Source organism: Euprymna scolopes, chromosome 6, assembly GCF_053919585.1.
Source record: "Euprymna scolopes isolate OS-2025 chromosome 6, ASM5391958v1, whole genome shotgun sequence".
Classification (NCBI taxonomy): Eukaryota; Metazoa; Mollusca; class Cephalopoda; order Sepiida; family Sepiolidae; genus Euprymna; species Euprymna scolopes.
In genome coordinates this window covers 149,915,456-149,937,064 of record NC_136487.1, presented here as the reverse complement: position 1 = coordinate 149,937,064, position 21,609 = coordinate 149,915,456, and the positions used below count along the sequence as shown (strand labels likewise).

Here is a 21,609-nt window from a genome sequence, read left to right as displayed (position 1 = left end):
TTTACAGAGAAAAGATGAAACATATTTTCTTGACATATGGTATCCTTGAAGAAATCGTTTCAGCTACAATGATCCTATATTAAAATAGTAAAGTCATGCTGCGCTCTCCGGACGGCAACACCGACTTCTTTAAAATTACTAAAAAAAATCTTTAATATATATATTTTTTAATCCAGGTTCGTCGCAGGCTTGCAAGTTTTAATTTACGGCAGCGAGAACAGCAACGCTTAGCGATTGCGTGCGAAGTCGGGGAAGGTTTGACCCAGAAAGCATAAAGGAATAACAAAGAAGCAACGTCGATATTATATCTCCATTGTTTTGTGGTTCAGTGAGTAATTGTCTGATATTTCTTCACTTGCTACAAGCTGAAGTAGACACAACCAGAGGACGAAGGATCCTGATGGTGAATCCTCCTAGATTTTCACCAGACCCTTGCATAATAGAAACATCTCCGATGCCATCTAAACTAGGCATTAATAATTTCAAAAATATATAATTTACTTTTGAACATTTCATGGCAGAGAAACGAGAAAGAATGAAACTGAAAATGATATTTTAATATGAAATAATAATTTTATTTATCAAAACAATTGATAAAGTTTACATCAAATAATTCGGTAAAATTCTTATGACGGAGAACTTCAATTATAGAATCGTTTGTATCATATAAATGTGTGTTTATTTATTCAACAATAACAAATCTTGGTTGTATGGTAAATGGGTGACGCCTTCTTTTTACCAGGGAGTGTTGCAGCGACTTTTGAGGTAGGGAGAGATTTTGGGGTGGCTGGCGAAGCGGTTGTAGAGAGCCATCAGTTTGGGATAGCTGCTAAACATGTTCTGGTTCTCTCTGAACATGTTCTCCATGCAACAGTAGAACATCATGTCGCACCACATCATCTGAAGAGAAAGAAAAATTTTTTTTAGATACATTAATAAATTAACATTGTTGGGATATGTTTATGAATAAAAATGTCAGAAGAATTATGATATATTAAGGTTCACATATCAAAAATGAATTTTCAGAAGAACAAAACTTTTAACATATATATATATATATATATATATATATATATATATATATATATATACATATGTATGTATATATAGTAAGTTATGCAAAATATATGTCGATTAAGCCACACTGAATATTCCGCGTTTCATCCACTCTAGGATTCTTTAGGCGATATATATATATATATATATATATATATATATATATATATATATCATAAATTCCACAGCCAAATAATGTCGCAGACCACAAGAGGTATGACAGTCAACGAACCGGAAGTCCAAGAGTCGAGTTTCGCCCTAATGTGGGCTCATCACTTAGACGCATCCGAACTCAGGATTCGAAACCCGAGCCCCTTGCATGCGAGGTAAGCACTCTACTAACTGACCAAACGTCCCCGCACACAAGAAATTCTATTAACCAATACAGATCAATCCGACTGTGAAATGGACCTACTTCGTCTCGACAAGGGACGCGGTCATTCAACCAGCTAATGACCCCAAGCGAGGTTTCACAAGTAGGAGTTTCAACTCGAAAGGACGATGCCACTCAGCAATGCTAACCAAGCGAGCAACTTATGATAGGATTTTCAGAATGTGAGAGATTGTATATAATTCCACAGCCAAATATATATATATATATATATATATATATATATGTATATATATATATATATATATATATATATATATATATATATATATATATATGTGTGTGTGTGTGTGTGTGTGTGTGTGTGTGTGTGTATCCGATAATAAAAGGACAAAATAAATCCAACGTTATGAATGAAAAATGGGTAAAAAGGACATAATAACTAAACACTTCGCTCACTGTCTCGTGGGCTTTTCCAAGAGCAAAGAAAACAGCAAAGTCTACATGACATTTTTAGCTTTTTCTACATTCTTGGAAAAGGCCACGAAACAGCGGACGAAAATTTGACACAGATGTTTTTCTATCTTTAATTCATATGTAATTAATATATGCACATATGTTCTCATCTACAAACAACTGTTTCGCCGTATCACAGTTCTTCGGTGCGGATAGATTAATGGGCGCTTCAAATTCGAAACCCGACCGCTATGTCAGCAGTCAAAACCACTTTCCTCCATATTATCATTCTTGCTATAAAGTAAGGAACATTATCATGTTTATTGTTTTTATTTGTATTTAGATTGAGCAAAATAGTTAATACTGTGAAACAGTCCGGCGTTGCCCGGTCGTAAAATACGCATATTATATTTTAATTCATGCAGATTTCTTAATAATTATTATACAGCCAATTCTATTATTGGTTATGATCCAATACATATTAATGATGTCAAAAGTTTTAAAAAATATGTCTTGCGTACTATGCGTACTATCAGTACGTTTAGTGTTCCATCCATGATGTTTATTTATCTCTTCTTTTTCGAGACAGTTGACAGTTTGTAAGTAAAAAAATATATATATATTGGAGCTGAGACCAAAACCAAAACCTAAAGACTGTGTGTCAAGTACGATGACCATTAAGCCAGCTTGCCACGTTCTTTAAATGTGTTTTTAAACCTACTTATTCTTAACATAAGGAAGCTGTCCTTTGAACGTTTCGCGCATGCGTAGTCGTGAAACAGGTAAAAATCCAATGATCCCGAAGTACCAATTTTTTAATTTCGATCCTTTAGCAGACAATTTTTTTTCCAGATAAAAGCCGATTAGAAAGTGTTCCACACGCCTGAATACCCTAGATACCCAATTTCTAGTTTCTAGATAAAAAATTCGGTGAGTATATAAGTTGAGAAGTCTCCTCACATGCACATTCTCACTTATATATAATTAAAAAAACAAACTTTTCTGTAGCGTCTATCAGTTTTTCGCATATGTTTAATGTATGTAAAAAGAAAAATTATTAATGAAATAATTAAATTTTAATAGAAAATAAAGCTTCATAATAACATGTCTTCTGCAACTGCAAGAATTATTACGTACTTGAATACGAATAATGCATAAATTTGTAACTGTATAGAAAAGACTGAGACTAGCAACATCACGTCTGTAAGAGAGAGAGAGAGAGAGAGAGAGAGAAAGAGAGAGAGAGAGAGAGAGAGAGAGAGAGAGAGAGAGAGAAAAGATGTAGAGACAAATAAAGGGTGGGGGAAATCCCAATTACATATACGTATCTGCCTGTTATCAAGAACCCTCAAATAGAGAGGAAATTCACCAACCCAAATATGAGAACAGTACTCCTTACGTGGTCAGATAGTAGATTTGTAGATAATTATGTGCGAGAATTTGTTTAGAGAAATAGAGAAAACGAATTTTAACGAGAATCAGAAAGAGCAATGAATCCGAGAAAAAGTTGACGAGAAAGAAAACCAAGAAGTTCTAAGAGCCAGTTTCTCATCGGAAGCAGAGCCATCCATGAGAATGTCAGAAAGAAACGCAAATACGATTAGATCGGAAACTAGAAACTGAATTAATATTAAAGCCTTATACAAATATGTCTTCCAAAGGGACAATTCTGTTTTTGTATTCGAACAATGCATATGTAACGTGACCGTTCCACTTTATCCGTGTCGTTACATTTCAACCACTCTGACCCACACATTGTCTGGTACCGTCACAGGAGCAAACAAACAAGGAAGAACATAAAAAAATACGATTTCAACATTTTTTTTAAGTGAATACAAAAAGCATTTATTCCAGTAATTTCCGACAACGCACTTGATTGTCTTTCAAAATATTACGCGTCGAGCATATCTGTCAAAACGCCTTTTCACGCTCGTGTCTTTTTCATCGCTTGTCTTTCCGTTTTTTCGACCACGCGTACCATACGATCAAATCACATCTGATCACTTCCTTTGCTCGACCACGTGCTGTCCTTTTTTATCCTTCTTTTTCCTTTTTCCAGTGACGTCAGCGCGTGCCCACTTGCATACTTTGCAATTGTGCTAAGAAAGCTGCTGCTAATATTTTCATTACTCAGCTATCATACGGCTGCTGCTGATTTTTTCATATGCACGCTATACGCACTATGATGCACATAAATTTTCGACTTGAAATCTGTGCAATATATGTTCTGATGCTACACTTAAGTTAATTCATATTTAGTTAATGGAGGAAAAACCCCTTGTATACTAAGCCAATTTTTATTTTTGCCTACTTCCAGAGTGCTCCTTTTTGGGAAGCTGGATTCCCCCCCCCATATTAAAATGATCTTGTGTCAGATTTTGCTTTTGTGAAGAAGCAAACAAATACCAATAGTTTATTTTAGTTTGCGTTTGGCATTTGTCCTTTGCGCATTTTTCACGTACAAAATGGTGACAAAATTAATTTTAACAGTCTGACTCTTTTCTCTGTTATTTACATGTAGACCGCCTTTTTCTTAATGTGACCTTATCAAATAATAGTAAAAAAAAAGTAATGGCAACTTACCTGGTCACCCATGAAGAAGTTACTTCCATTGTTGCGCATGTTAAGAGTCCTCTCCATGAAGGGCATAATCCTGTTGAAAGTGTTCATATACCTCCACTGCATGTAGTTCTGTAATATAATTAAAACAAAAAGATAGATCATGTTTCGTTATTCATAAGGCAAGCCGGATCGCTAGTCGTGGGTTGTTTGAATCCGTACAATTATGCACGTCTCCACAATCAGACGTAAACAAAAAAGTCTCTTGTACTTTTAATAACAAGTAAGTTAAATGATTAGAAACACTGTTTATTTTACAGTGACAATACTGACAGCAAGGAGGAGTTACAGAGTGGCGGTAGTGTGTGTGCAAAATGGCAAAGATATACTGCGTCCGCTTTCTTCTTGCGGAAGCTTCTTCTTTGGTTGACTGGCTGTCTCTCTTTTATTAGGACGGATGACGTCAGAACATTCCTCCACGCTTTATTTTATTTATTGTCGGAAATGTCGTTCAGTCTCGCTGATACAAAATCCCCGATTCTGCGTCCCCCATTTTGAACTTCTTTGATGTTATTGTCGGCACACCTCGATGTATGGTCCTTGCCCTGACCAACTTCTTGCGTCCGAATTCCAATGACGTCATCTTTGCAAACCCAGACAGCCGATTGTCCTCTCCAAAATTATTTCTGCCGTTTGCAACTCCACCCCACCTCTGCAACAATCAAACCAAACACTAATTTACAGGTTGCTTTCGCGAGAATCAAAATGGACTAATCAACATGTTAATTTTTTTTGTTTTGTTTTCCTGCCATGTAAGTAATTATTTATTTAATTCAATATTGGTCTACGCAAAATATCTCTACTTATTTATAAAACGCAAGTTATGAGTATATCAGTGTGTGGGTCTTTGTGTGTGAGTTCGTGCCCTATGGGCTTCAAAACGGTTGGACAGACTATCAAAAAAGTTCACAGAAACACACTTTATATATGTGGGAGTGTTTTTAGATAGGTTTTGTATCTGAATGCCTCCGATAAGTATCGAAAATCGATAATCGAAAAAAAAATCCGATTAAAGAAGGAACAGTTCGATTCTGACTAAAGTTATCACCTTTATAAAGTCTAACATCACAAGTGAGTTTGAAAAGTTTTATCGCCGAACAAGTTGAAGGGCCCAGAGTATTTAAACACAATTGAACGATAATATTTAATTTTGCATTTGGAACTTTAATTCAAGCTATTATATGAAAATAATTTCATAAAATCAACACTAGGTACTCTACAATGCAATATAGATTACAAGATATTGTTGACTTAGTCACTGCAAGGAGGCATGTGAAGCTAATCGGTGTACCGCAGTGGGTCCCAGACTAGCCCAGGGAGGTAGTCGATTTGAAAAGAGACGATTTCTCCGATTTCGATGACAATAAAAATATTGGACGTGTGGGATATTTGTTAATCCTTATTTAATCCCAGACAACGTAAAGTCCCCTGCAAGGCCCTTATAAAGCAACGTTTAGTTAATTAAAGGTGTAACTTATACATTTATGGATAATTATTAAATAATTTAATGAGAAATAATATAAACCACCTAATCTAAATGCACTTATATTCTACCTGATGTTTTGAACACTTTGAAGATAAATGAATATCCTTTCATATCGTTCCACAAAGTTAAATAAGTTTCTTTTTATTTTGGAAAATTTCAAAGTTTTTGATTTTATGAAAACTAGCAATTTTATATCAATTCTATATAGTTTTTCGTTTTCGTTGTTTCCGCCTCCGAAAAAAAAAAGCCTAATTTTTGAAACTCAGTGGAATAAGAAAAATATTTAGCTATATTTATTGTTTTCAAACTTTATTATGAATTAAGCATTTATTGTTTTATTTTTTCTTACATTTATGCTACATTTGTAATATCGACTTTTTTCTTATCGATAGAATCTAATATATAATATTTACATTTATATTGACCTTATATATATATATATCTATATATATATATATATATATATATATATATATATCTATATATATATATATATATATATATATATATATATATATATATATTACTGGCCTGGGTGCCCGGCGTTGCCCGAGTGTTTGGAGGTGTGTGCGTTGAGCAAAATAAAAAGTGATAGTAGGCAGGGTCGAACCCGTACCGCGAAAGAGGAAAAAAAAGTGAAAAATAAAGTGATGTCTTTGCTGTTGCGTCCATTTCCAAAGCGGAAGTGACGAAGGTTTAAATTAAGGAAATCAATGGAAAAGAGGGGATGACTTTCGAAAATATTGGCGAAAAAAGCGCCCCCTCTGTAGAAAAGTGGCCAGTTGAGGGTGAAGGAATTAATGTTCTTGGCCAACTTTTCGATATTTGTCGTCCGAACTGTCGAGCTTTAAAACGATATCGATCTGGTGAAAATCCGTCACCTTTGTTGAAATGTTTATGCAGGTATACATACATACATTTAAACAGACAAGTGAGATTTATATTATAGACTAGTCTGGATGCCCGGCGTCGCCCGGGTGTTTAGAGGTGTGTGTTGAGCTAAAAACAAGTGGTAGTAGACTAGCAGGTTCGAACCCGTACCGTGAAGGCAGAAAAAACTTTAAAAAAAACGTGACGCCTATGCTGTTGCGTCCATCGCCAAAACTGAAGTGGCGAAGGTTTAAATTATGGCTAGTCAATCGAAAAGAGGGAATGAATTTCGAAAATATCGGCGAAAAAAGCGACCTCTCCTTGTAGAAAAGTGCCCAGTTTAGGGTGAAGGAATTGATGTTTTTAGCTAATGTTTCCATATTTCTCGTCCGAAGGGTTGAGCTTCAAAACGCTACAGATCTCTTGGAAATCCGTCGCGTCAGTCGAAAGCTTTAGGCAGACATCCATCCATCCATCCATCCATGCATACATACATACATACATACATACATTTAAACAGACAGGTGAGATTTATATAATAGATGAAAATGACTTACATCATAATTGCTGCAGTTTCCTTCGCCACCGAAACCATAGTCGTTCATATTGTACTGCATGATAAAAATAAGAAAAAATTATAGGTAAACATTAGATTAAATCTCATTTGTCATATTTCATTGCAAGTATATTCAACAAATATATAGAAACAAAGAACTGAATTCGACATTACATGATCAATTAAAATGCTATAAAATAACATGCTTTTCTGTAGCAAAACATTTTTAGACAATATATTTAATTATTCAAACACCGCGAATCTCTACTATTATATAAAATGAAACTTTGTGTGTATGAGTTGGTTCCCCATGGACTCGTAAACGGCTGAGCCGAATTTTTGAAATGTTACACAAATGTTCTTTATATGCCTCGCAGAGTTCTTAAATAGTTTTTTTTTTTTTAAAATAGGAATGCCTTCGATAATTATCGATGACACTGGCCAAATATATTTGGGTACACAAGGTTTCTAAGTTGATTTAGACTAATTTGGGAGTGCTATTCTGAAAATCATATTAATTTTTTCTCGTCGAGTCAAGTTGCTGATATATTTGCACATTTATACCCTTTTTCATTAAAATTATGTCTTCTGTCTCCCTGTTTTGAACTCATTATCTTCCTTTAAGTTACTCTAAACTAAAATGTTACTTTCTTCCTAATTTCTTCTTCCGGTTGGTTTTTTACTTCCCTTTTGCAACCACCGGCGACACAATACACCTCTTTCTTTTTTATCCGGTCCCATCCCCGGCACCAACGGTATGTTTTACTCATTACTTCTTCTGGGAAATGTGTTTGTTTACTTTGTCATGCAACGTAATATTTCATGTTTCATTTCTTTACGAACTTATTCAGTCTTTCGATTTTTCTAACTCTTTCATTTTTCTACCCTCGTTTATTGTTATTTTTTTGCTTTGTCATACCCGTCATATTTCTCTTTCAGATTTTACCTTTTATCTTCAAATGAATATACCTATTGATTATGTACTAGCCTTTAGAGTCGTTATTTTTTTAAGAATAGTTTATCTGACTGTGAATCGTAAGTACATGCGACGGCAGTACATTAGTCGTATTTCTATAGACATTCTTGCTTCATAATCACAGTTGTTATTATATGTGTTAATTGACATCAGAAACCTTAAAATAAAAGTCAAAATTTCCTATAGAATGAGGTATATAGTTGGTAAGAAGTGGACACTGAGTAGTAAATAGGCCTGCCGATTGTAGCATGTTTTTGTTGATTTATGGGTCAAAGTAAGCTTTATTCTCTTAATGTAAGAGATTCATTTAGAAGTTAAATAAGAAATATTTAAGCTGCATTATTTTCTTTTTGTTGCAGATTTTTGGAGCAAAAATTAAGCATGTCTGCATTATATAGGCGACGTTGTTTAAACAATCCAAATGTGTTTTGGTATATTTGCGGTGAATATACGTTGCGATTCAACAGAAAAAGGATCAGTGAATTAGTGAAGTGTGCTTATTTTGCTTACTTTAAAGTAATGCTGAGTAATCAAAATAAGGTATGGGAAGCCCATATTGTATGCAAGTAATGTGTTGAGCAACTTTGACATTAAACCAAAAAGGATAGAAAGTCACTCCGATTTGATATTCCAATGGTCTGGCGTGAACCGGAAAACCATTTCGATGACTGCTATTTCTGTGCAGTTAAAAAGAATGGAATTAACAGGAAGAACATGAATTTGTTAGTCCATTCATTGGTTTATCCGAACCTAAAGCCTGCAATTCGGCCAATTCCATACTGCAATGAAATCTATTTTCCAGTGTTTAAAGGCTTGTCCGAATTGGAATTATTTGGTTCTGAAGAAAACCAAACCTCTGTTTTGTCCACTGATAGACGTTAAGCCACTGTTTCAGTCACTTCACTACCGCAGCTTTTTTTTTAAAGAAAATCAGTAAAACGTAAATTTAGGGATGATCATGTCTATGATTAGCATTTGCAACAACTTCAAGCTTTAATTGTGAATATTTTGGTGTGATTTCATGAATATGAGTCTTAAAGTTACATAAAACACAGTTTCTTTGATTCGACTGTTTTTTATTATAGCTATTGGCTTCCTACAGAAGACGGTGTACTATAGCAGAAAAAAAACTAGACGTGTTAGAAAAAAGTGACAGCATTTCTGGAATCAGCGCCCTTAAATTAGGTAAAAACAGTTGAAACATCTTAGGCATCGTGACAATTATTTTATTGTTGGCCAATGTAATCGATAATCGAAATAATCGGATGAAAGAATGAAAAGCGATTTTGATTAAAGTTAGCGCCTTATACAGCCTAACATCACAAGTGTATTTCAGAATTTTTATCACCACACAAGCAGAACAGCCCGGCATATAAAATCAACAGAACGTTATTTGATATGACAGGGGCGCGTTCGACATGAATGTTTCTGTTTCGAGGAAAATTTTCATTTAAGCTATTATATAAAAACAATTTTATAAAATCAACAGTAGGTTCTCTAGAGTGCAATATAAACTAAAACCTACTGTGAACAAAGTCACTGCGAGGCACCATGTGAAGCTTCTTCCCGGTGCACCTCGTTGGGTCCCCAACTAGAGCAGGCAATTAATCGATTTGATTGAAAAATGGGCGATTCTGCCGATTTCGATGACAATAAAATATGAGAGTGTGAAACATTCGTTGATTCTCATTCAATCCCGGGTAAAGTCGGGTGTCCCTACTAATTTATAATCAATTTGGAAAGCAATGCTTTTTTTTTATTTGTGTTCATTAAAATTATTATTGTATGATTCACGTAATAGATAAATATCATTATTTTTAAAAAATTTGATTCCCTGAATGAATTCGTTGTAAAATAAACACGTGAAATGTGTCCATTGTCTTTTAGGTTACTTTAAACCTGGATATGATAGCCATTGTGATCATCTCGTCTGGTAAGTTACACGATATAGAAACAGGAACTGAAAATCATGTATTTCTATTGAGTCGAAAACAATAGCGCTATATCGTTGGCGACTCAACACAGAGACTATAACTTGACACTGGAGTGAAAAACACCTGCTGATGATGTTGTACGTCAGAATCAAGTCTTCTCGCACCCTTCGTTGTTCAAGTGAGAATATTCTTTGAAGCTGCTCTTTGTAGGTAAACGTAGATAGTTCTGCCACCATTCTGATTGTCAATCGTTGAACAAACTCCAGCCGTACGATATCTTTCTTTTTTTGTCATTTCACATTAGATAATTTATAAAAATGGTGAAAAGTGGTGCTGATATTATTCTTTGGAACAAACGGTGTATTGTGCTTGGATGCGCATCCTTCTCTAAAGCAGAAATCATCATGAAGAATAAAAATTACTAGAAACATAAATGAATTGTTCAACGAATATATTATGCCTGTTATTACACGTCATAGTGAAATATTGGCACTCAGTAATGCAGTAATAAAGATAAGGATATATTGTCTCTATCTGGTCAGGTTACTTGCTCGGACCAATGTGATTCTATCCCCCGTCTCTTTCTTTCTCTCTCTCTCCAGATTTTCCTGTCTTCCATCAAATTCTTCAGATCTTCAAGATGGCGGATTTGCTGGATGTACGTGGATCTATAAGGATGGTACAACGCAAATAAGAACGCATTAGGCATTAGTCTACGTGAAAATAAAAGAAACACCTCGACCAGACAGTAAGCTGTAGTGGACGGCAATGTAGCCACCATATAAACGTTTAAATATAGACGAACAGGTGAACTTGTCTATAGACAACAAGCAGACATCTGGATAGACACAATAGTCAGGAAGTAAGAGAAATGCCAAAAGTTTGGTTGAGAGACGACTTTGACAGTCAACTGTGTATTATGTTGCCACACCTAGCAACTAACAAAGCAAGATGGAGGAAAATTAGGAAACGCGGTTCTCCTCCCGAAGTGATTGAAAACGTTGCTGCTGTTGCTGCGTCTGTTGCTGCTGCTGCTGCTGTTGTTTGTTGAACATTCTTGCTGATTATTTAGTTGTCATTTATTTCCTTGATATCTTTTGATTAAGAATTCTTTCTAGAAGGATACTAGGTAATTACGGGAGGGAACACGTAAAGGTTGCCAGCTTACTAAGCGAAAGTGTTTCTGTGGAACGTTCTGGATTCGAACCGAGCACACTAATGTTATCAGTCCGCGTTTGTAACCACCTATCCACCATTCACGTCTCGGCAGTGTATAAGTTGACCTAAGCACATGACGTTATTTAAAGAATATACTTTAAGTTAAGTGAATGTTTTCCTGTGGAACGACCTGGGCTTGAACTTGGAACATCCAGATTATCAGCCCGCGTCGCTAACCAATAAACCACCGTCATCTATCTGCTGCTAATGATGATGATAACGACGATGATGATGATGAAATGCTTTTCAACGCTTGAATTTACAAATCTGATTCATTCCAAACGTGAATGATTTCATCTTTATTTATTAATGGCATTCGTATTAAGTTAAGTTTTTCTGTATTAATGAAATTATTTAAGCTAGTGTATTAAAAAGAAACTATTTCTATCGGTAATATATGAAAAAATGTACCACGTTGCCGAGATGTTAGAATGACTCACCCTGAAGTTTCCGTTCTTCCAATGGTAGTATCTCATGTAATCGTGCATGATTTCATAGAAGCAATCGCTGATGTAGTCACACCTGAACATGTCCATGGTGTTCTTGGGGTAGAAATCTACAAGATGTCAGATCGGAAAAATAAATGCCAAAGAAGTACAAATACAAATACAAAAAAAATATGAATAAATGAAAAATTAATGAAGTTGTACTCCGTAAGATCCAAAAGATTGAATCTGAAATCCGAAGTCTAAATAGATTGAATTCAAATTAAAAAAGTAAGTTTAATTTGAACATATCAAACAATCAATGAATTTTTACTCCATAAAGTCAAAATGAAGCGTTTGCAATTCCGATTATAGAGAAGTCTAAAAGGTAAGTTAATTATACATTGCAGGTTTAAAAAATAGGGGAAAATTCAGTTGAAAGAAGCTTAAAATAAAATGAAGTGTTAAATTACTTACGACATAGAAGTTTATCAATAACTTGATTGATTGATTAATTAAAAATTAATTGATTAATAAATTAATTACAAATTTGATCTTTCACTTTGACTCTTTATTCTGTTTAATCTTACTGAAAATACGTTTTACTTCACAAAAAAGATTTATATATTTTCTTCAAATTCATTTCTTCACGGAAAAAGTTTTTACTAGTGTTTATCCTCTGATGAAAAGAGTATAGCTTTGAAAATATATGGGTTAAATTTTTTCTTTATTATAATTCTTTGTTTACATTTTGATGGATTAATAAATATTGTAATTTATTGGATTTTTTTAAATCATATATTATTTCTTGTTTGACACACACACACACACACACACACACACACACACACACACACACACACACACACACACATATATATATGGAAATATTATTTATTCACATATTTTCTTTTTATATATATACCAATCCCTATTTAAGAAGCTCAATGTAATTACAGAGCATATAGCGAATGGATGACAAAAGTCTATATTCCAAATTTCATGATGTTGACCACCTTACAATTTATTCCTTTAATTCAGTTGACACTTACAATTCGTGACAGTATCTGTTTCGTAGCACAAAATCAATCACTTAATTAATATATCAATCACTGAATCTATTTTGCCCATAACTCATCAGAAAAAATAGCAATGGATTGATTGTTGCTATATCTTCTGATAAGTTAAGGGCAAAATAAATTCACTGATTGATATAATAATTAAGTGATTGATTTTGTGCTACGAAACAGATACTGTCAAGAATTGTAAATGCCAACTGAATTAAGGAATTGCCTTGATTTTGTGAAAATAATATATGGATGCTATATTACAAAAACTGGTAATTTTGAAGCTTACAAATTAAGTCACTTTGTACTGACTTAAAATTTATTCGTATATGAACAATTACCGAATTCTCAATTATATAAACATGATAAAATTCGGAATATTATAAATAATACAAATCTGAAGATATGAAAAAAATAAAAGTAAAAAGTTATATATAAAAATAATGTATGGCAACATCGTATTGCATTTTCATTCCAAAAATTTAAACGGTTTAGAATTGCTATCCTTATATATCACTGTTTAATGGTATGCATCAACCTCCATGTTTCTCGAATGTCGCGCCAATAAATTGTCATCAGTGTAGATGCTTGAAAAATTATTTATTTCATTAGAAGTTTAAAATAAGTGTACTTTAGATTGCCACCGACAATATTTTTTTTTTGAGTTTCGGAAGAGTTTTATACGGAAAAAAAAGAGCAGACAATCCAGAAGTTCAATGATTTTCTTAGGAGTGCAAAAAATCTATAAGAAAGAAGAGAGGATATCTCTCACTATATTTCGAAGTTGGTTTTGTACTTCTACTCAATGAAATATAAAACGTAAATAATTGATTATTCCAATGCTACTTACTATATTCACGAGCCAAATACCTGCAAATGGCCATCGTCTCGGGCATCATGTCACCATTGTCCATCTGCATACAGGGGAGGTATTGACAGGGGAAATCTGAAAGAGAGAAGAACATAAAAATGGAATAATTAATTTTTCATGAAAATCGCTCCAGACAATGCGTAAAACCACTTGAAACAAAAACTAAAGATTATTATCGCAAAGACAAGACGTACCTATTGACCCTAGTCTTGTAAAGGTCAATACTATAACTGGGTGGAAACAGTCAGCAGGAAGAGAGTTCCATAAGCTTGCATTTGTTGGAAAGAAGCTTTTGGTAATCATCAATAAAAGGAGTCATTTAATACAAAGAGTAATGCCTCCAATTTTTTTATGACGCCCAAATGAATCAGAGGGAATTGTGGAACTCTAAGAAACTAACCCCTGTTATGGACGTGTGTCAGAAGCAGAGATGCAGAAAAAATGACGTCTGGTAAATGTATATAAAGCTGATGCGGTTGATGTCAGCACAGTTAGGAAGTGGGTTCGTCGATTTCAGAATAGCCACAAAGATGTGAGTGACAAAGCCCCTCTGAACTTTCACGAGCTTAGCACAAAAAAGTCAAAATTGGATTGAGAATACTATTGACTACGTAGATAAAATAAATTATCTAGCGCAAAAGGTTGTTTGTTCAAATGGTACTATCCCTGCCTTCATTGCTCTTCAACGTTTAGTTTTTGAGTTAAAAAAATGGAAGGCGTTACTTTTGGAACGACCCTCGGATAAACTCAGTCCTTTCGATATGTAATTTCCTTCATAAAAACTCTATATTATATATTGTTACATATTAGGAATGCTACGTGAGTAACGATTAAATTAACTAGTGTGAATTTTTAAAAGAGTCACATTTAGTGCATGTCAGGATAACCTTAATCTGCAAACAGAATCGTTCCTAGAACCGAGTGACGTTAAATTGAGGCAATGGCAGGGGCCCAACGCCTAAACAAAACAGGAGTTAGTGTAGTACCAATCTGTTCTGACACTAATCTTTTATTTTATTTTATGGGGAGAAGGTATTATTATTATTATTATTATTATTATTATTATTATTATTATTATTATTATTATTATTATTCTCAGATTTCGATATGAACTAAATCAAGACCTTTCTTTTCCTTTTCCATTATTTTAAGGGAAAAAAGTCTAGCTCTGAAGAAGCTATTTTTTATGTTGAACGTCTCAGCATATTTTAATAATAATAATAATAATAATAATAATAATAATAATAATAATAATAATAATAATACATCCCCCAAATCGTAATGTTGGTATAAACTAGTACAATACCAAATAGTCGAAGAATGCCAAGGAGGATGGAAAGGCCGAGGAGGAAAAGCACTAACCAGACCTCCATCGAATGAGTGCGAGGAGGACTGGGATATTGGGAGGCTGATTTCCACCCAAATTACAGTAAGAAACAATGGTTACTGGCAGCGTTAAATCAATTTTAAACTGTGACCTCTTGATATTTATTGTTTTGGCTCAAATCAGTTAAAAAAGTTTGATCCATGTCCAAGTAACTTACATTAAAAAATTCAAGTGTTTAGACCCAAAACTAGCGGAGGAGTTTGGTAGAGTTTTCAAAGGTCAAATCGTTGAACTTTGACTCCTTGACAGCCAAAGTTCTGTCCGAAAATCGATTAGAAAAATTTCCCAAATCTCAATACCCCTTATCTCAAATCTAGAGTCTCTAGACCGAAAATTGAGAGTTATTTGGCTGCGACATGTACATAGACACACACACACACAGGCAGACATTTTCACTAATATATATATATATATATATATATATATATATATATATATATATATATATATATATATATATATATATACTCGCAAAAGTACCCGTCGTTGACTGGGTTCAAAAACAGCTGACAGAAAATGGACTCTGATTTATGAAAAGGAAGGGTTGTAAAGAGATAGCTTCGAATTTCGGGGTATCAAAACCAAAGCAAAATATGATGAAAGTAAAAATAAAATAGATAAAGCCCATAATTTATTAATTATAACATACCTGTTCATACTGAAACACTTATCACAATATTCTGTGGATCTATATTAAAAAACCTTGTTAAACTTTGTGACATATTTCCATTCTATGGAGGTCAGGCGCGAACGAACACTCCATAATTTTATTATACCATATTTCTTCAAATTGAAACATAATTATCAAAGTATACTTACGCAGATAGATATGGAAAGTCTTTATTAAAGTTTGTGCCTATTTCCATTCTACGGAGGCCAGGCGCGAACGCAGACCCCACAATTTTATTATACCATCCCTATTTAAGTTAAAACATACTTATCAAAGTATTATTATGCACATCTATATCAAAAACACTTGTAAACGTTTTTTTAAATTTTTAAATTTGTTATTTCCATACTTTGTGGACCAGACGCGTACGCAAACCCCACAATTGTAATGAATCATCATTATGCCAGATCAAACATACCCATTCCTGTGTCTCGATACATCTTCTATCATTATATGTGATCAGTTTTCTATAATAGTCAACCATATAGGAGCCTATTCGTGACCAGACACACACACAGACGTTCAACTTTATATATATATGTATATATATATATATATATATATATATATATATATATATATATATATATATATATATATATATATATAACTTGAGCTTCTTCAGCTATAATCGAAACTGAAAGTAAAACTTAGGAAGAATTCTTAGTAAAAATATTTATAGCAAGAAATTGAAGGTCATAACAATTAAACTACTGTCTATCGGAAGAAAAAATATATGTAAGCTTCACACACAAAATAATCGTATTAATAAATAGAGCAGCGGCACCTTTGGAAATTCCACAGAGGATTCCTTCATATGTAATATATTGATATTGGCATTCTGTTCAGTGTAAATGGAGACGCTCTGATATTACGGTAGCTTCTTTCTTAAAACTGCAAAAAATATTTATGTAAGTTAGCATTGTCGCCCGCCGTAGCCCGGTCATAAAGTACGCTTAAATATGATATTTTAATTCTTGCAGATTTTTTTCTATTATATTTTCACCCCAAACAAGGCATAGTGCCACTTTGATGTACGGGGGCTATTATTGGGATGTTATGTAAGAAGATCAGCAGCAAGTGTCTGTTCACATTACACTTGAACTTCTGCATGTCAGTACGATTGGGAAAGCAGAATTCCGGAAGGGTGTTCCAAAGTCTAGCACTTCTAGGAAAGAAACTATTTGAGTAGAACGCTTTCTTACATCTAGATATCTCTTACTGTTTAGGGGTGGGATCTCGCTCCTTGTCTGGTTTTTCGGGGGTATTTACGTCGAGGAGGTACAAGTGCTTGTAGTTCATCGGAGCATCCATCATTAAAATACTTGTAGAACAGGCAGAGGGAGTTAACATTACGTCGATGGGACAGATGTTGAATCTTAGATGACAATTTAGGACCTATCAGGTTGGCGACTCTCTTTTGAACTCTGTCCAGGAGTGAGAGACTAGTAGCAGATGCACCAGCCCAAATGTGACAACAATACTCCATACATGGGCGAATGGTGTCCTTATAGATGTACTGGATACTTTTTGGCGTAAGTAGCTTGCTAGCACCGGAGAGAGAGAGAGAGAGAGAGAGAGAGAGAGAGAGAGAGAGAGAGAGAGAGAGAGAGAGTACGAGTACCTTTTTCGCAGCGATCCTGGCAATACTCTCAATGAAATTTGAGGAAACATCTTGTTAACCAGACTCCAAGGAACACCACCGGTTATTATCAGTGAGTAATCTCTGATAATGACCTGTATAAGAACTCCTAGTGAGTGCAAATAATAATAATAATAATAATAATAATAATTAGCAGGGAGACTCGACGTTGCCCGAGATTGAATGAGAATCAACGAATGCTCTACATTTTCATTACTTCTACTATCATTGCAATCGGTGAAATCGCCCATTCTTTTTTTCAATCAAATCGATTGATTGTCTGTTCAATTCGGGAACTCTACCCGGTGCACCGGGAGGAAGCTTCACTTGCCTTAATGCACAATACATTCTACTCTACATTATTTTGTTGATTTTATGAAATTATTTTTATATAATGGGTTTAATTAAAGTTTAAGAGTCAGATGTTAAGTATGATAGTCCGATTGTGCTCGAAACAGAAACATTCATTTCGGACGTGCCCCTGTCATATTGAAGAATCTACTTGATTTTATACGTAAGGCCCTACGGCTTATGCGATGATAAAATTTCTAAAATATACTCGTGATGTTAGTCTGTATAAGAGTGTTAACTTTGGTCAAAATCGGACTGTTGCTTCTTTAATGGAGGTTTTTTCGCTTTCAGTACTTATTGGATGTATTTTAATACAAAACATATTTTACAACACTCCCAGGCACATAAAGTATAAGTAGAGATAATAATAATAATAATAATAATAATAATAGATAGATAGATAGATAGATAGATAGATAGATAGACAGACAGACAGACAGACAGACAGACAGATAGATAGATAGATAGTAGAAGTATTTCCATTATCTAAATGCATTAAACTTTGAAAATTAGAACACGTTTTCAAAAATTTTAAATTTCAATACATGCAAGCAATGGAAATACTCCTACAACTTACACACACGTGCACATCAATGCCATCATCAGTTCCCACAATGAGAAGTGGTATGAGCATAAACCAGAAGTCGTCCAGGAAAACGACAATGAAAACCGTTTTTTGGGGAGATGGATGCACATATAAACTGATAAGGTCCTTGAACATTCCGAACCTAACATATTTTTCTAAAAAAAAAAAAGAAAAGAAAAAAAAACGAGAACTTGCTCAATCATTGACATAACTTTCCCTTTCAATACCAGAATAAATAAGAAAGAACATGAAAAAATAAACATCAAGATCTAAAATGGAAATGTAAAGAATTACAGGTGATTGCCATTGGAACGCTTGGGGCCATAACGAAAAGCCACCATAAATGGTTGACGACAACATTTCTTTTCCAGTTTTATAAAAGGCGGAATTCTAAAGGTGCAGCTAGAACGTCTAAAGTCAAAGGAATGGACCTGAGGACCTGATATTAAAAAAATAAATAAATAAAATAAAAGAAAAAATATTGAAAAAATCCAACTAAAAACAACTAAAAGTTCAGAGTACCATTAAATAATAATAATTACAAGGTAATTAATAGGCGGCGAGAATAGCCCATTTTTATTTCGAGGGCGGGTATTTGTTAAGCAAAAAGAAAAAAATTGGAAGTGTAAAATAAAGGTTTTATAAATAAACATTTTCACATACCAGTAAATTGTAACTCAATGTTTTTAATGTAGATTTGACGGGGATGTTTTTTAATTGAAATTCACGTTTGAATTGTAAGATATATGCGCCATATTGTTTTAAGGTTTTGGTTGGTTAGTGAGATTGCTGGCATGCATTTTTCTCAGCCAATCAGAATATGGCTAGGTTTATGCCTTGCATCGACACCAATTTAGTTAATCAAATGTGTTCGGAATATTCTACTTATGTTTGTTAGTAATCACAGGATGATAACGGCCGAAGCGAATTACGGTATTAATGTAATGTAGATAACTAGTTATTAAAGTAATCATTATTGTATTAGAGAGTGATTTTATATTTCTAAAGCTTTTAAAACAAAGCGGTATTATTACATATATCAAAAAGTTGTAGACTTTAAGTATATTTCAGTTTGAAACACAATTATAAATTGCCAATAGTTAAGACTTCGAGATGAAACATGTTTACAAATACGGCATAATCACATTGACATGCCGGTTCTCGTAAGATCACCGAAGTTAAGCAACGTTGAGCTTAGCAAGTACCAGAGAAGTGACCATTTTGTAATACCACGTGCTCTGTGAAAGAGAACATCGTCACTTCCGACAGCTCCTGAATCTCAGCTTTCTCGAGCCTGTCCTGTTGCTGGATCAGGTTGGTTGAAAGAAACCAGCTTGACTCCAGTCTCCTTGATCTTTCTCAGTTTAGTGGGTGCCAGTCTGTGCCATACTAGACTTATTTTACTTTAGAGGGGGAAGTAGTATTATGGGCTCACAAGGAGCTTTCACACAGGTTATCAAAAATCTCATTGAATACAGCTTGTGGTGTTCCCTGGAAGCTGAGTGACAACAAAAGTCTCCCCAGATTTTCCAGTACTCTCCATCTATTTCGATAACATTTGCAAATAAATTTGCATTATCGCAACAGCTGATTGCCATTGATTTCTCGCTGGCAGTGGCATTGATCTTTACTGAGAATTTGAGTGGCAGTAAACCTCCTACAGGTCCCAGTTCTCTTGGCACTTATACAGTGGAGGTCTGGCCAGTGCTCACTCCTCGGTCTTTCCTTCCTTCTTGACTTCTTGGCTATTTGGTTTCACTCTTTTTGGGGGAGGTGGGGACATTGATGTGATAATGTGGGATTATTATTATTATTTTTTTTATTATTATTATTATTATTATTATTTATTATTATTATTATTATTATTATTATTATTTTTATTATCATTATTATTGTTGTTGTTATTATTATTATTATTATTATTATTATTATTATTATTATTATTATTATTATTATTATTATTACTATTATTAAGCTGAACTTTTGATATAAAAGATATCTTCTTCAGAGTGAGATTTTTCTCCTTAGTTTAAAGAAAATTTGCTTTGGGAAGATTGAAAATCTCAGCATATTATTATCAATAATAATAATGATAATAATAATAATAATAATAATAATAATAATAATAATAATAAAATAATAATAAAATTATTCAATTTATTATAAAATTGCATAATTTTTAGTTTCGATTTCTATTATAAAAACTTCTGCACACATTATTCCGTATAGTTGCTTGATACAGGCTATAAAACTTGAATAAGACTTATGTTCTGATATCTTAATGACGGATTATCGTAGGTCATATTTTTAAAGTTTGAACTGAACTCATATTAGTATGATCATATATATATATATATATATATATATATATATATATATATATATATATATGATCATACTAATCTTAGTTTTAAATAAAATTATTATATACTAATCGATATAGCATGTAAAATAAAGACTATATATGCATATACAGCATAATCACATCAATATAACGGTTCTCGTAGGATCACTGAGGTTAAGCAACATTGAGCTTAACCAGTACCAAATGGGTGATCATTTAGGAATATCATGCGCTGTATGATTAGGGAACGTCGACACCTCCGACAGCTCCTGCGTCTCAGCTGGGCATAGCTGTCTCAACCCTGTCATACTGCTGGATCAGACTAGTTAGAACGAACGGATGAGGCTGGTCTTGCGAACATCAGCTTCACTTTAAACCAACTCCCAGCACGAGTCATCCATCATCCTCAGGATGATCAGATGGTCTTTGTCATTTCTATATAACAAACGAATACTGTTTCATATTTCAAAAGTGTGACCTTGACTTATATTTTTAACAGAAATTTTTATATGTGCATCGTTAAATCTGTAATATTTTTTTAAAAAATCCGGATGCGGGAGACAGGTTAGTACTAAACTTATTCCGATAAAATATCGAAGAAATATTAAAAAAAAAAAAATTCTTACCATTCCTGCAGCGATCCCAATCAGAGAATTCATATCTCTTGTCCATGTATTTGACGCCAGCAACGGCCATCATCATACGCAGAATCTCGGCACGGCCGCGGCCATTGAAGTAATGAAGGGTATAGTTAGGCATGACGA

General features: G+C 33.9%; 1 protein-coding gene across 1 annotated transcript in view; it reads right to left on the bottom strand.

Moving 5' to 3' along the window:
* Window positions 1-559: 559 nt before the first annotated feature.
* The window catches only part of LOC145278344 (S-crystallin SL20-1-like), a 21,299-nt gene continuing 249 nt past the window's right edge, over window positions 560-21,609 (bottom strand). The window contains exons 1-6 of the mRNA XM_080130636.1: window positions 21,472-21,609; window positions 13,845-13,940; window positions 11,943-12,058; window positions 7,376-7,429; window positions 4,427-4,534; window positions 560-900 (exon numbers count right to left, since the gene is read on the bottom strand). The exon at window positions 21,472-21,609 is cut by the window's right edge and continues 249 nt beyond it. Coding sequence (XP_079986762.1) covers window positions 736-900; window positions 4,427-4,534; window positions 7,376-7,429; window positions 11,943-12,058; window positions 13,845-13,940; window positions 21,472-21,604 — 672 coding nt within the window. The 5' untranslated portion in view covers window positions 21,605-21,609 and the 3' untranslated portion in view covers window positions 560-735. The remainder of the gene's footprint in view (window positions 901-4,426; window positions 4,535-7,375; window positions 7,430-11,942; window positions 12,059-13,844; window positions 13,941-21,471) is intronic.